This window comes from Mycteria americana, chromosome 17 (assembly GCF_035582795.1).
Source record: "Mycteria americana isolate JAX WOST 10 ecotype Jacksonville Zoo and Gardens chromosome 17, USCA_MyAme_1.0, whole genome shotgun sequence".
In the NCBI taxonomy this organism is placed as follows: Eukaryota; Metazoa; Chordata; class Aves; order Ciconiiformes; family Ciconiidae; genus Mycteria; species Mycteria americana.
The window spans coordinates 1,713,388-1,729,098 of record NC_134381.1 but is presented as its reverse complement, the minus strand read 5'-3'; the positions used below and the strand labels follow the sequence as shown (position 1 = coordinate 1,729,098).

The 15,711-nt window shown below is 61.5% G+C and overlaps 1 protein-coding gene across 3 annotated transcripts in view; it reads left to right on the top strand.

Moving 5' to 3' along the window:
- EXD3 (exonuclease 3'-5' domain containing 3) overlaps nucleotides 1-15,711 on the top strand; it is a 295,945-nt gene extending 280,234 nt beyond the window's left edge. For 2 of the 3 annotated variants that reach the window (XM_075519656.1, XM_075519655.1), the window contains exons 21-22: nucleotides 5,716-5,809; nucleotides 15,156-15,711. In XM_075519656.1, the coding sequence (XP_075375771.1) occupies nucleotides 5,716-5,809; nucleotides 15,156-15,490 (429 nt within the window). In that variant the 3' untranslated portion in view covers nucleotides 15,491-15,711. Of the gene's footprint in view, nucleotides 1-5,715; nucleotides 5,818-15,155 lie in introns of all 3 variants that reach the window. The other variant, XM_075519660.1, reaches the window with a different exon arrangement.

Here is a 15,711-nt window from a genome sequence, read left to right as displayed (position 1 = left end):
ATCCGGAGGAGTGGCCCTTTCACCAGATGATATCCATCTCGGAGCGAGGGAAAGAAAGAAAGGGAAGAGGGTAGGCGGTGAGTAGGAAAAGAGATATCACTCCAGGTGGCTGTTGAATAGTCCTGTGATATGGCGAGCAGAAGACGCCCAAGGAATTGTCCTGACATGAGCTGCCCTGAATTGCCCCAAAGAGTTCACGCCGGGCACTGTTGTCCTCTACAGCTGATTTTGATACACTGAGGATTTCCCAAGCCAGAAGCTCTCCAGGCAGAGGGTTGTGTCTCACCGGTAAAACCCCTGCCAAGGAGATCCCTCAGTGACGTTGGCCTGTGACATTTGTCAGCAGAGCAGACAGAAGGAGCCTTGCGAGCCGAAGGACCATTTCAGGGACGGCTCCTCTGGGCAGAGCTCAGCATCACCAAGGTGACTCTTGGAGCACTTTGGAGATGCAGCTTTCAGGGGTATCAAAGGAAGCAGCAAAACTGACTCCACTGCTGTCTGAACTGCTCATCTTCCATGTGTGTTGGGCACCAGGCTGTGGACCTCCAGCTGAGCTCACGCCGCCATCTTCGGCCAAGCTCACACTGGCTCCCGGGGCCCTTTTTGAGTCCCAGAAGGTTTGGCTCCTGTTGTCTGCTGGACTTGAGTTTTCTTCGAGCTTCTTGCCTTCCTGGGTGGAGGCCCAGAAAGGGGATGGGATGCTGAGATGGCCCCAGCACTCCAGGCTGAAGCATCCAGTCCCTCGAGTCCCGGGAGGTTCGTGCGTCACTACTGGTGAAATCCCCACCCAGGAGGGCTGGGAGAGGCAGGGATCGTCCTAAACAAAAACAAGCCACCAGACGAGCTGCCAGTATTGCAAAAGCACGTTTCACCTGCCTTGTCCTCCTCGGCCATGCAGGCAGGGAGAGCCTCGCCGCACGGCAGCTGCCCGCTCAGCCAGGGTGGCTCAGGCTGCTGGGGATGGGGATAAGTGCCTCACCGGGCCCAGGGACCACCGAGCACAGAGATCCACGGCAGCTCTCCTGCTGTGACATCACAGCAAGACAATCTCCTGCTGTGACATCGCAGTCCCGGTCCAATGACATCACTCCTTCTAATCCCCGTGTCACAGCTCTCAGTGGTGACATCATAGAGCAGGCTGGGCTGCAGAGTGTTCCTCTGGGTGTGGTGGATGCTGGCACGAGGTCCCGGGGCAGGAGCACATGGCTGCGGGGGTGACGGGGCCCGACACCGGGGTGCGGAACCTCGGTCAGGAGGCCCGGACGGGCGCAGGGAGAGGGGACAACAGTGAGGGACCGCAGCGGGGACCACAGCTTCACCTGAGATGGGTCACACCCCCTCCTCATCCTTCACGTGGGCATGGCGAGCAGAGCCCGGGGAGGCAGGGGGAGATGGCACAGCCGTCCCCCCCTGCCCAGAGAGCCTAAATGCGGCACCGTCCTCGCCGGCCCTCCTGCTGAGCGGGCAGCTGGCACAACAGGGGGATCGGAGCGGGGATGTGCTCGCCTGGCTTTGCCCGGCCGGCTGCACGTGTGCCGTGCAGGGGCACCCAGCGCCTGCCCAGGAAGGGGCTGATTCACACGGGGTGCTGGAAGCCGGGCTGCCGTGGGAAAGTGCGCCCGCCATGGCTCCCGAGCGCTGGGATTGCTTCAGCGGGGGTGCAGCCAAGATCCATTTCACAGAGGGCAGAGCAGATCTAGGCTGGGATTTACCTGTGACTAAGCGTGTGCTGGCAAGGGCTGCCCTAGCGTGAGAAAGGCAGCGCTGCTCCTGCTCCGAGGTGTGCCCGCTGCCGCCCTGCGACCCGCAGCCCCGGGAGCACCGGGGCACCCCGCCGTGCGACGGGAGCACGGGTGTCCGCAGGCTGGGTAGAGCTATGGGGTGTGCGGGGGCTGCAGCCACCTGGCCCCCTCCTCCCAAGCTGAACTCACCCCTTTTCTCCACTGTGGCCCAGCTCCGTGGTCACCCTGTGGTTACACTGGCCACGTGGACAGGCAGGACAGCATGAGCAGAGACCCTGCACACTCAGCCAACTCAGCACATCATCCCCAGGGCAGGGCTGCAGTGTCAGGCAGAAGCGGCTGCTCCCCCCCGAGCCAGGCACAGGGGCTGCGGGGGACCCCGAGATGTTGCGGGGGAGAAGCCAAACCCTTCGCTGTTGGGTCGTAGCCCCTGCTTGCAGCGGTTGCACCCCCGGACAGTGTCCCAGGGTGCCACCATCTCCTGCTGTCTCACCATGGCAAAGATTTTTGCCTTTGCATCTGCTGCACTTTGTGGGGGCCACGACTAATCCTGCCACGATGGGTCTGGGGAAACCAAACCTTCCCAAGGAGGAAAAACCCATCCCTTCCCCAGCAGAGAGGCTCCCCACTTCCCTACCCTTAAAACAAAAGCAAGATCCACACAAAAAACCGCTTCACATCCCCAGGTAGTGATGCTGAGACGCAGGAGGCTGTGGGGAGCCACGTCCCCAAGCAGCAGCCAAGCATCGAGCCCAAGGCCACCGCTGGCCCTTGCACGGCAGCCACTCAGCCCGGCCTTATTGAGGTGGCAGGCTGTCCCGCTCGCTTCATCTCTTCTGGCTCATTTTGGCAAGGCATTAAAAAAATTAATTGCAATTTTTTTATTACAGCTAATTGGCACTGCTGCTAAGTGGCTTATCTGGCTCCTGAGCCCGCCCTGTGCCTTTGGGGAAGCTGAGGGTGGCGAAGGCCCCTGAGGCTGGGGAGATGGCGTGGGGCACGGAGCCTTGCGGCAAGCATCTGGCAGCCCCGGGCGAGTGGGAAATGCCAGGCTACGCCTGGGCTGCCAGGGCATACCTGGCCCAGGGAGGTACATTGCCCTTAGTTTACAACAATGATGAATTTTAGAGAAGCGGAGAAATTTGCCCGAGGTTGCTCCGTGCCCCGAGCGGGAGCCAGGAGCCCATGCCCGGCACGCTGGCACCGCTGCCCAAACACCGTGGCGTGCTCCCAACTGCCAAGGCTGGGTGTTAAGGTGGATTTGGTGTTTGTGACGGAGGGGACACGAGCCCATGCCCACACAGGGTGCATGTCCGTGCCTGGCAGGGAGGGCTGGGGAGGAGGGTGCTGTTTGCCCCTTGGGCGCCCACTGCGCCCGTCCTGGTGGCAGCTGGATGGCCGGGTGGTTTGGGACCTCTCTGGGAGCCTCTGACACCCCGGTGCAGCCGGTGCTGCTGCCATGCCTGGGAGGTGCCGTCCCACGTCTCTCCCACGGCCAGGCTCAACGCCCTTCTCCAGCGTGCAGCCCCCTCCCCATTGTCACTGTCACAGGGGAGCGGGGCCAGCGCAGGCAGAGCTCGGCACACGTCCCTGGGGGCTGCCCATCACCTCTGCCTGCCTGTTGCAGCCCCACAAATCCCAGCAGGCACCCTGTGAGCTACATGAGGGCTTCGGGTGGCTGCTGGGGTGGTGACACCTGTGGCTCCAGGTCCAGCCTGTGCAGGCTGGGACGTCCTTGAGCCTCAAAGGGACCATCCCATCCCGTCCCGCAGCAGCAGCCCTGACTCCACCATCAGAGCTGACAGGGGCCGGAGCACAGCTCCGCTGGGCAGCAGCATCAGGGTCTGCTGCTGCTGACCCCAGGGTCATCAGGGTCACCATGGCTGCGGGTGACATCCACCCTGAACGACGGAACACGTCCGTCTCCTTCCCTGCTCATCCTGGATCCCTCTATGCTCCTCTTCCTTTTCTCTCAGCCATCTTTCAGGATGGATCTGGCCCAGCTGGTGATGGGCTGCTGCCGCAGGCACAGCTGAGCCAGAGCAGAGCTGAGGGAGGGGGAGGTGAAGGTGTGAAAAGGAGCCAGTGAGCTCCAGTCCTTGTTAGTCCAGACAGCTGAAGCCTGAGGAGATCAGATCCGATGGTATCGGGTGGCCTCCGCAGGTTGCAGCGTAACCCTCCCTGGCGTGAGGCTGGCAGTGAACTCCAAAGCAGCGTCTCCTTTCTGATCGGTAACTCCAACAGCTGATCTGGCTCTGCAGAAATTCAGGTTCACTCAAATAAGATCGTCTTTCTGCTTCCCTGCGGTTTCACCCAGTTTCATTTCCCCGGGTACCTGGGTTTGAATGAGAGCGAGGAGGGTGCTTTGCCCTGCTCAGGGCAGGGAGGGCACGCTCAGCCCCCCGCAGCACCAGCGCGAGCGAGAAGGAGAGGGGCTGGTGAGCCGGAGCAGCGCGCAGGGGCCTGACCCACGTTTGCACGAGGAGGAGTTGTAACAGCAAGTGATGCTGCGATGCACAGCATCGCTTGCTGTGCAAATCAGGGGATTGCTGCAAAATTCCCTTTTGAAAGTGATGCAGTGGCTTCCACGTCATTTGGGTGCTTTCAAGATCGCGCTTTGTCCATCTCTGTCTGTCTGTGCTGCTGCTCCACAGGGCTGGAGCAGCGCGGCTCCAGGGACCTGAGCCTGGGCATCCTTTTATGGCCAAATCGTGCCCAGGCTGGGGAGCGTGTGCTGGTTTTGTGGAAGCTGCCAGTGGAAATAACCTCCTCCTGCCACAGGGCAGAGCCGGGACGTGGTGGCGAGCTCGTTTTCAAACAAATCATCCTCCCCCCATCCTCCTCCAGGCAGCTGTGTGGGAAGAAGGGGCATCGTTGCACCTCGCCATGACCCCAGCACCGTCCCAGCTAGCACGCCGCAAACCGGCAGAGCCGCTGCGAGCCCACGCCGGTGCCCGGTCAGGCAGTGGAAAAACCCTTCTGGTCTGAACAGACTTTGGAGCAAAGCCCCAGGCAGGGAACTTGTTGTGGTTGGTGGAGTTAGGCACCTCTCTCCCTGCTTGCCTTGGGTGCAGCGTGCTCGAAATGCTCCGCAAGCAGAAAACAGCCCCTAAAAACAAATAGCTGACGAAAGGTGTTGCAGCACATCCCAGCACCCAGCTCCCATCCAAGCAGGGAGGGGAGAGGAGAGTCAAGCTGTCAGGGAGCTGGCTGTGATGCTCTGGGGAGATTTAGTGCTGATCACTTCTGGGTGAGTGCGTTCGACTGCCGACTGCACCCTGGGCTCAGCCCGAGGCACCCGGCTGTGGGTGCTCCTCGGTGGTGGGGTTTGGGGAGATCCTTGAGGGGTTTGGCTCCCTGAGGGCTAGCACCCAGTGCGTGTAGGTGGCCGGAGACCTCTCCAGGTACATTTTGGCAAACCAAAGGTGGGGTTAGAAAATGTGACTCGGCACTCGCGGTGTTGCAGCAGAGCCAGGCCAAGCACAGCCGGCCGAGACCCCAGCATGTCTCAGGGTCCGTGGCCATCCTCCATAGCTTCTATGAGACAAGAGAGAACAAATCTTGAAGCCACAGCCCAAAATTTGGGTGTCTGCTTGATGTTTTAAGGCAACCTCAGTTTCTGTTTTTTTCTGGCATTGTGTAGGGCTAGGGGGTAAGGTCTGCTGGGGGGGCAGGCACTGGCACCGGCAGCCTGGCATGAAGATGTGGCTAAGCACCGTAAAGATGGAGTGCCTCTGGAGAGGAGGTTCTTGTGGCTTGTGAACACCAAAATTTGTATCTGCTGCCATTCTGCCACCCCCGCCTCAGTGGGACAGGCCTTGCCTCAGTTTCCCTCTGCCATGATGCATGCGACCGGGGGCTGCCCAGCCTCTGCCGGGGGTGCCCGGTGCGGGGCGGCGTGCTCCAGGCAGGCAGGAGATGCCCGGGGAGCACAGCCGCCATCTCACCAACCTCCCCCTCTCTCTTCTTCCAGGTGTGCAACTGCAACAAGTACCTGAAGGTCTCGAGGGAGAGGATGAGGCAGCTGGTGGAGGGCAGCAGGCAGGCGCCGGGGCACGGCGACGCAGGTAAGCGGGTGGGCGCCGATGGCTGGGAGTCGTGCTCTGGCCCCGGCCCCCTCCCTGCACTCCCACCTGGGACTCGCTGCCCCCAGCAGAGCGGGACCGTCCCACTCGGGCTGGGGGTCTCTCAGAGGGAAAATGGGGTCCCCTGCCACCATCCTGCTGCCGGATGCAGACCCACAGAGCTGTTCCAAGCCCACTTCGTACCTGGCTGAGCTTGAGCACGCCGAGCACAGCTCCCAGCCCACTCCCCGGCTGCCCCGTGCTGCCCTGCGAGGCACTGGGTCGTGCACGGGACTGCCCAGCCCGGGGTGGTTTGGTGAGATGCCAGCAGTGGCTCAAGTGGCAGCCTAAGGCCATCGCCGCCTGACCTGGAAAACTCGGCGTGGACTGCGAAATGCCTCCCGGCTGGCGCTGCTGATGTGCCTTTCTCACCTGCACCGTGCCTCTTAAACTAGGTCAGGCTGCAGGAGTGAGTCAGTGCCGCCTGCCTGGTGAGGCTCCAGCAGGCTCGGAGGGGGAAAGGCTCCTCCATGCCCTGCCTCGAGCTGTGACGACCCCCACGCTCCTCCCCGCAGGGAGCCGCATTTTGGTGGTGAGTGGCACCCGCCGCAGGCACACCAGGATGGGAATGTGCCCCTCTCGCTGCTCCGACCCAGCCCGGGCTCTGCCGCTGGCCCTCACATACGTCGCTTGCCGTGCCTCGGTTTCCCCATCTGCTTGATAGGAGAGAGCAGTGCGAAGCGGCGGCTGCCGGGCGCTCCTGGCCGGCTGTGGCTTTGCTGGGAGCCACGCATGTGGCTCTAGGGATGAGGGACGTGGTGGGGCGGCTTTTCCCATGGTGCTGGCAGCCTGGGAGTGCTGTGCTTCCCGAAAGGCCGGGGCATCCTCCCCAGCGGTTTCTCTGGTGAGGGCACTCGCTGTGTGTATACCCAGCGACCAGCCAGGCCTGTTCAGCCAGTTTTAGAGTATGGGAAATAGAAATGCTGTGGTTTGCGTTCAGCCATGTGAGCCGTTTCCCCTTCCCCCTTCGGGATGGGGATGATGGAGCTGGAGAGGTCTCACACGGCACCATTGCTCCTCCATGCAGACCCTTCAGGGACCACCTGGCTCTACCCTTTAGACCATGTCCACAGCACCCCATGTCCCCATCGTGCCATGCAGCTTCTGGCTGGGTCCCCCATGTCACTGGGGGGTGTCTCATGGGGAAGGACCCCTGTCTGCTGGGCCAGGTGGGAGCCCTGCGCCGGCCACATCGGGTGTGCCCTTGTCGGGGAGCATCCTCTGATGGGGAGCATCCTCTGACACGGAGTGGTCAGGGACCAAAGATGCCACAACATCCTCAGAGGGTTAGTGTTTTGCTGCAACAGAGACATAAAATAGAAGCTGTGATTCCTGGGCAGGTAGGCACAGGCACCCAACCCAAAGCGAAGACCCCTGAGGACTTGCCAGGGGGTCCCCTGTGCCCCAGGGCTCCAGCCACCCTGGGGTTTCCATTTCTATTTAGATTCTGCCAGCAGCTGCTGGGATTGCGAGCATTAGTGTGAGCTCGAGTAGGTCGTCCCCAGAATGCCCCACTTTGGGTCAAGTTTTGTGGAAGAGAAACAGGGGAAGGGTGCAATGACAATGTCCTGTCAGCGCTTGGTGGGGACAGTGGTGGCAGTGAGATGGGCTGGGCAGCCAGAGAACTGGGTTCATAAGGAAAACTTTGGTCGTTCCCCGATTTCCTTCACATTTTCCGTCTGGAGGGGGCTGGTGGCAGGGACCTGCTCTGCCCTCGGCCATGGCCCAACGCATGGCACGGGGAGTTCAGCACCCACAGCCCCCAGCTGCTTGCCCACACCGGGACCGGCCCCTGCCCCGTGACTCCAGCCCAGACCATGTCATCTCATTCACGCCACCGCGTGTGGATTAACCCCCAGGACCGTGGCCAGATGCTGCTGCTTGGCAAGAAAATGCCCTTTCCTCACTCCTGCTTCCAGGCAAGGAGAGAGCCTCCTCCTGGGGGGGCTTCACCTCTCCGGGCAGCAGCAGGCAGGTGCAGCGGGAGCCACGGATGCTGGGGCACCCGTCAGCTGTGGATGGGGATGGATCCTGCAGGACCAACCCTCGGCATAAGCCCATGGCTGCCTGGGTGCTCCCAAGTCCTGGGGTCCGGCTGCAGACAGCCTGGGGCTACTCATGTTTTGGCTGCAAAACTTGAGCCAATGCCGCTCTGTTTGGCTCCCAGATTTTTATGGTAGGGCTTCCAAGTGATGAAAGGCAAGTTATTTGTCCTGCAATAGCTCACTCCAACTTGGACCTAGGACTTTCCCAGGTTTTAGGGAACATTTTCCCTGACACAGCCCCATTTGCCCTGCATGAGGGCTTTGATGGAAGTGCTGGACATAGTTTCAAGCCTGGACAGCTTTGCCCCGTGATGCCCAGTGGGATGCTCTGAGCAGCTGGGATGCCTGGAGCTGGCAGGGGATGGGGCAGAGCGAGGCAGCACCGCTGCGGATCACCACGTGGCACGGGCAAGACATGATCTCGCTGGAGGCTGTGGGCAGCCTGCGGGCTCCCAAATGACCCGGGGGGATGGGATGTGTCACAGGCTCTCATCTGGCCAGGGGAAGCTTCTCGCTTACTCAGTGTGGTAAAACCAGCTGGCACGGGGCCCCGGTGCTCTGGGGATGCTCTGCCAGATGAAATCTGGTCCCTAGGAAAGGCGAGGATGGAGCACATGCGATCTGGTTAGGATTCACCAAACAGAAAAGGCTTCTGTAATCATAAAATCATCCCTTGCCATGTGAAACATTTTGCAAAACATGAAAACAACTGGTCCTGCTTTCCTTTGGACTCTGCTGCTAGCCAGGCACATCAGAGCCTCCGCTCTGTGCTGGAGAGAGGTGGAGGAGCAGGCGTAGTGGCTGGGGGTGCTTGGGGAGCCCAACACAGCACCCTGGGGAGCCCCAAGCTGGGTGAGCATCCTCCCTGACCAGCCAAAGCTGGTACTCAAGACCAGAGAGATCTGCACTACCCATCTTCTCCTCCAACGTTGCGTCCCGCAGGTGCAGGATAAGCCCCGGGCAGCCCCGTGGGCAGCTGGAGGGTCAGCCAGGACGTCCCTGCCCTGGGCGGCCGGATGGCGTGGGGCTGGCAGGGCTCCGAGCAGCCCAGCTGGGGTACCCGCCTTGCCCCCACCAGCCCGAGCAGTGACTCGGGGTTTCTTTCCCTTCCTGGCCCTCGGCTCTGTGGCGGAGCCTGGCTGAAAGCCGGCAGAGGCAGGGCACGGGCAGGCGGGAGGAAGAGCCGCAAGACCACAGTGCGGGGAAGGCTGTGCTTCGGCTCCAAGCTGGGGTGACACCAGTACGGTGCCAGGTCCCTCCTCTATGGCCGCCACACTGGGGTGGCTGAGGGCATGGGCTGGTGGGACCCGCTTCCCTTAGCCAGAGGCTCCGATGCACAGCGGGAAGAGGCCACTGCGTGTCCAAAGCCTTGAGGCTGGATGCAGTTTTTTCCTGCCGTGCTTCCCTGATCTACAGTGTTTGGCTTTGCTGTGAGCATCACACCATCTTACTGCCACGTGGGAAGGGCGGGCGATCCCCATGCTGTCCCAGGAGGGCTCTCGCAGCCCATGCATCCTCACTGCTTCAGCACCAGACCCGGCGTGCAGGAGAGGCCAAGGCACCCTGGATGTCTCAGGCTGCTCTGCATGTTTCTGCAGGGAAGGGGATGGATCCCCAAGGGGCTGCACCCATGGACCCAGGGGATCCCCAGCCCCCTTCACCCTCAGACGGAGCAGCCCCATGCGTTTAGGCTCTCTTCCCTCCGGGGCGCAGGGGGGTAACGGGAGCATGCTCACATCTGTCCCCAAGCAGGGCAGGGATGGGGACCGAGGAGCTGCAGTGCAGGGCTGGGACCAGGGCCTGCGGTGGTGAGACCGGCCAGACACACCCCCTGGGCTCGGCTGGGTCTTGCTCTGCCAGCTCCCCCTTTTCAGAAGAATTTCAATTGCTCATATGAAAAACCACTGCCAGGCTAGGAAACCGGTGACGTTTTCGTGGCTGTGGGTTTGCAGAGCTCTGCGTGTACCCGCTGGCAGCGGCGTTGTGCCGAATGCTCCCCGGGAAGGAGCTAGGGACTGTTTGGTGCTCCTGCCCGGCGCTGGGCACGGGAGCCGGCAGGGTTTTCTCCCACAGCGGCACAGGGAGATGATGGCAACTGAAGGTGCCTCTTGCCTTGAGCTCATCCTCCCTCCTCCACCCTGGGAACATCCTAAGATCGTGGCCGGGCTGCTGCAGCCCAGGTTGCACAATCCCGGGTCCTTTGTCCTTTGCTTATCTGCCTTATCGAGGAGGAAAAGATAACCAGGCATCTTCAGTGCCCTGCAATCGAGTGTGTTTCTCAGGCTCGTAACTCCGCTTATCGGGTTCGATCTCTCACCGCGGCAAGGTTTCCCATGCACCTTTGTACTCCAAGAATGCTCCCAGGTCTGCTTTCAGCCTTGTGCAAAGCCTTTACCATGCGCGCTTTCTCCAAAACACCTCAGCCTTAATTGCCTAATTATGGACGAGTCTCCCGTGTGTGTGGTTGCGATGACAGCTGGGTGCGGCTGCCGGGCTGGGAGAAGGGCCCTCAGCTTGCACAAGCGCTGCCAGACCCGAGCGCCTCTCGGGAGGCGGCAGGAGGCTGCGGTTCCCGCTGCGGAGCCACGGGGCGAGCGCCAGGTCCCCGCCTGAGCCAGCCGGGACAAGCACCCAGCTCCTCGCCCCAAGGCCTTGGTCTTAGCTGGGGTGACACAGAGGGACCTGGGCTAGAAACGGGGCCTGGGGGGCAGGATTTTGTGCAGAAGTACCCGGCTCCCCAGGGAGTTTGGGTTACCCGAAGGTGTCCCGACACTGAAACCCAGAGGGTGCCCAGGGCTCACGCGCGTGGGGACGGGTTGTTTCCAGCCAAATCAGGGCTGTGTGGTCTGGGAAAGGGGAATGGGCGTGGGTTCGAATGAGGAGTGCCCTGCTCTGTCCCAGCTTCCCAGGCCCTCCCGTGCCCTCCGTCCCACAGTGGGGGGTCCCAGTAAATGCTGACCCAGGACTCCTCTGTTGCAACCAACAGAGTAGGCTGTAGGGACTACAGGTCACCGGTGTCACCGTCACGGTAGCCTTTCAATATGACACCCGCACCACTAAGGGCCTCTCTGTGGGCAGAGGAGGGTGCACATCCCCCTGCCCACTGTAGGCAGCCTGTGCCATGCCCCCCATCCCTCCCACTGGGCTCAGCCCCCCCATCCACAAGCAGGACCTCGCAGTGGGGCATGTGGAGCTGCGGCTCCTGGCCTGTCTTGGCCTTCTCTGGGGTCTTTGGGACAAGTCACTTTGCCCACCGCAGCCCCCCCGTTGCAATAGTTCCCATCCAGGGCTCATGTGGGACTGTCACCTCGGCAATCACCTGCAGCCATGGGGTCTCCAGAAGCTGCCATGCCCTTGGGGCACACGCTGCTGGCCCTGTGTCCCCCGGGGTGAAGGTACTGTTGGTTTTCAAGCACCAGGAACCATGCAGTACCCCAGGGCGAGATGTAGCTTTGCTGTGGGTCTTCCCCACTGTCTCGGTGCCGGTGGCTGGGGGCTGAAGGAAGGGGATCCCTCCCGGGCTGGCGGGGCTCCTGCTGCACCCCACCTCATGGAGCTCTGGGGTGCGTGGCAGTGGCTTGGGCACAATGCGGGGCTGCTGCAGGGGTGACAAGGATGTCTCCTGGGCTGAAGAGGTGGGATCCCACCGCTGAGGGTGGCCTTGCTCTGCCCAGGGAGGAACCTGATGCAGAAATAAGCAGAATTGGGGTCCTGCAGCATCCCCTTTCCCCTGGGCATGGCAGCACTCTCTGGGAGCTGAGACGTGTCCGTGGGTGGGAACAGCAGCGGTTTGTGCTGTTCCTGTGGAGTATTAACTCCCGCAGGCGAGCAGGGGTGGGCAGGAGCTGGAGATGTGGGCAGCACATGCGAGGGCAGGGTACGGCTGCAGCTCATGGGGAGGGCAGGAGGAGATGGCTCTGTGCTGAGCAGGGCTGCCCGCTCAGGGACGGGGACGATCCTTGCTGCCTGTGGAGCTCTGCGGCACTAACACGTGCGGGTGCTCAGCCCCGGGGTGCTGGGGGGGCTGCAGGGCTCAGCCCCCCCGTCAGGCTCTGTCATCCCCAGGGTGACCCGGGCAAGGGGGGGAGAGGTGAGCGAGAGGCAAAAGGGCTTTTTATTTTCAAGATGTTTTATAATGGGATTATTAGTTCCCAAGAGGTGTTTCGAATTGATTTGGTAAGGAATCGCTTTCATTTCTCCTCCGCAGAGATGCGGTGGGAATCCAGCCTTTGGTGCAAACCATCGCAGAGCTCTGGAAGCCATAGATCTGAAAAACTCCCGGCACGTTGGAAGGACACGCTCGGCTCCTCTCGGCCCCACGCACCCCACACATTCCTTTGCTCCATCTCCGGTGTAACTCCACGGTGCACAGCATCCAGGCGAGCCGGGCTGCAGCCCCGCGGGAGCAGCGGCTCTGCCGGGAGGGCTCTGCCTATCTCAAGGGGGAGAAAAAAAACCCTCCTTCAAAAAATCCCCCCTTTCTCCCAGGAAAACCCTTTTTTTCTGGGGGATCTGACCTTTTCCCAGCATGGTTTTCACCATGTGCCCGGCTGGCACCCTGCGCCTGGCGCCCAGTGGCCCTTTCACCGCAGCGGCCAGGGGAGCGCAGGCATCTTCAAAAGCCCTGGAAAGAATTTGGTGGGAGGGGGAGAAGGGGTTTTACAAGCTCCCATTCAAAAATGGTCACTTTGAAGTGATGTAGCATTTTCAACCCTTTGAAGAGCCACAATTAGGAGGGGGCTGGTGCAAGCGAAAGGCAAAACTACCGGGTGACCATCACGGCCTTTCTCTCCCCCAGCTTTTAAGGGATGAACTTTTCCTCCCTGCCTGCCTTTTTCTCACGAGCCCAGGGGGGTGGGATGGGGGTGTTTGGGGGAGCTGGAGGTTTCACCACCGCCCCATGCAGAGAAGGAGGGGGTCTGCAGTTGGCTTTGCCCACCAGCAGCACGGCAGCTGATGGAGCGTGTCGGAAGGGAGAGCAAATTGCCCGGGATTGCTGCAGGAGCATCAAGTGTCTGTGCCCTGGCGCTGGCAGGGCTGGGGTGCTGCAGGGTCGGGCCAGGGAATTTTTTAGGCTCCACAGCGGGGAAAGATGTTGGCCATCGGTGCTGGCTGCTGGCAGTGTCGTTTTGATTATGGTTGGATCTAAAAGTCCCAAGCAAGGTAGATGTCCCTCCCGTCGGGGTCCTGGAGGCAGATGCAGAGGTCTGGTGCTTGAGAGCAGGCACGATGAATAGAAAAAGGGAAGAAAGGCAGATTTGTGTCCGTGTGTTATAAACTGAAGAAAAACAAGTGATGGCCCAGGGTTTTGCAGGGAGTCTGTGGTTCGTGTGCTTGGCGGTGCAGCCCGCAGCTTGGCCTCCTCAGCGAGCTGGTCCCTGCATGCCCGGGCTGAGGCCACCCCATGCCATCGTGTAGCACAGGGCGGAGGGAGGCAGGGACAGGGCAAGGGCAGAGCCCCTCCCTCCTGCCACAGGGATCTGCCACCCGCTGACGGGCTCTGTCCCGGAGAAACCCCCGGGAATGGGGCTCTTCCTCCATGTCCCCGCTCTGGCCGGCTCAGGGATCTCCTGAGAGGAGTGCGGGTGCTTCACCACATGCCAAAAATTGGAGAAAATGGGAAATTGAGGTCACTGTTTTTTCTCCAAGAATGGATGCTGTGTCCCAAGCAGATGCAGAGCATGAAGGAAAGGCAAATCCACAAGCGGGGCTGCGACTTGCCCAGGGCATGGCGATGGTGAGCCCAGCTCCTGGCCGGTGGCTGGGACTGGGCTTGGGGCTGCTTTCCCTCGTGTTGTGGCAGCAGCCCCCAAACCTGCGCTGCTCCTGGGCTGCGTGGTGGTCTGAGGCTGGGCTGCAAAACCACCCTGAGAACATCTCCAGTGACAGCCTCGACCCTCAGTGTGGCTGTTTGTCTGCTGGGAATGGGGGGTGACCGTGCCGCACCAGCCTGGGCTGGTCAGCTCCTCTGGGGAGGTGTGGAAGGTCTCGGGGGGCTGTGGGGAGCCCCCCTGAACCAGGGGATGGTGTGAGCTGAGCCTCCCGCACCTCTCGCGGGCTGTGGCTCTTTCTGCTCATGTGGTGGTGGGTCGAGGCCCTGCCGGTGGCTCTCCTGGGAGGGGGGGCCATTCCAGGGCTGTCCTCAGCCTTGCTTTCCCCCACAATAATGGCCAGCGTGTCCTAGGCCCTGACAGCATTGAGATGCAGGGAAGAGCCAGCTGGGAATGCTGGTGTCCCTCTCTGTCACAGCTGGCTCCTGACCAGGCTCCCTCTGATCCTCGAAAGGGGCAGGCTGGACGCCCCAGAGGTGCCGCTGGAGCGATGCAGGGTGCCTTTTGTTGTCTTAATTGATGCCTCGGCAGGACAAGTCCCCCCCTGCCAAAAATGAGTCATCCTGCAGCAGTAACTGCAGCCGGCGTCCCCGGCTGCCAGGCGTCCTGATGGATGGAGGCAGCTCAGCCCTCGGCTTCCGCCGCCCGGACCCAGCGACCTGCCGTGCCCCGGCCGCGGGTGGTGAGAGTCTGCACCGAGCTGCCAAAAATGCCGTGGGGTTTGTGGCACTTCGTTTGTGATGGCACGGACCCGCCTGCCCGGTGAGGCCAGGGCTCGGGGTGTGCGGGGACAGCTCACGGGACACGGCCCCACATCGCGCCCCGCTGTGCCCCTTGCCCAGGTTATGTGATGGGAGGTGGATGTCACACGTACCCCAGCAGCCGGTGTCCTCGGGCAGGCCAGGGGGGTTGTGAGTGTCGTGAGCAGCGCAGACAGCTATTAATGGTGTTTTTTTAATTAAAGCAGCAGTAAGGGCTTCCCTTGCTGTTTGCTTGCCTGTAATGCAGCCCCGGAGTGGGGCACAGGCCATCTCGGAGAGCAGCCTTGCCCAGCCTGCGACAGGGAGCTAAAACCGTTGCACCCAGTACAGCAGCAGCACTGGTGCAGTTACCCAGACTGGAATAGCTCCCAAGACCATGGCAGACCCCGCTGCTGCCCAGGCAGCAGCAGGACGTGACTGATTAGCTGCGGGAGCTGCGGGGCAGCTGCTGCGGAGCAGGAGGCTGCACGGGTGCCATGCTCAGGGCAGGCAGTTGGTGGATGCTGGTGGCCACCTTCTAAATTCACGGGATGCTCCTCCCTGGGATGCAGGGATAACAGGTCCCTCACAAAAGTCATTCACATGGCTGAGCACAGACCCCGCTCATCACACCAGTGGCTGATGGTTTATTTGCTGTCTCCTCTCCCCGCAGGCTGCCTGGTGAGGTGTGAGGAGAAGCCCAGCCAGAGCTGTGATGCCGCCGTGCCAGCCTGCGACGCAGCCCAGCCCGGCTACACCCCGCACGGCGAGCAGCTGGGGGGGCCGGAGCAGTGCGGGGCGTCTGCGGCGCTGGTGGAGGGCACGGTCCTGCAGGTCGCTGCCATCCCCCCCGGGGTGCTGGACAAAGCCGAGCTCACTGACTTCTACTGCTGCACCCGCTGCGGGAAGGTGTTTTGGGAAGGGTCCCATTTTGGACGCGTCGTCTCCCAGTTTCAGGATGTTCTTGTCGCTGCCGGGAACGAGCAGAGCGTCTACGATCTGAGCTGAGCGGGGATGCAGGGGCTCGCAGCGGGACAGGGACCGCAAGGGACGTGCTCCCTGGTGAACCTCAACAGACTTTTTGGGCTGTGGGTTTGTGGTGCCAGGCTGGAAGGGGGGGGGGCTCTCATTTTGGGGTCCGCCGTGCAGGGGACTCTCACATTTGCACTGATGGTTCACGACAGCCCAAAAGTACATGGCCTCCATGAGATCATTAAATCAGCAGTGGC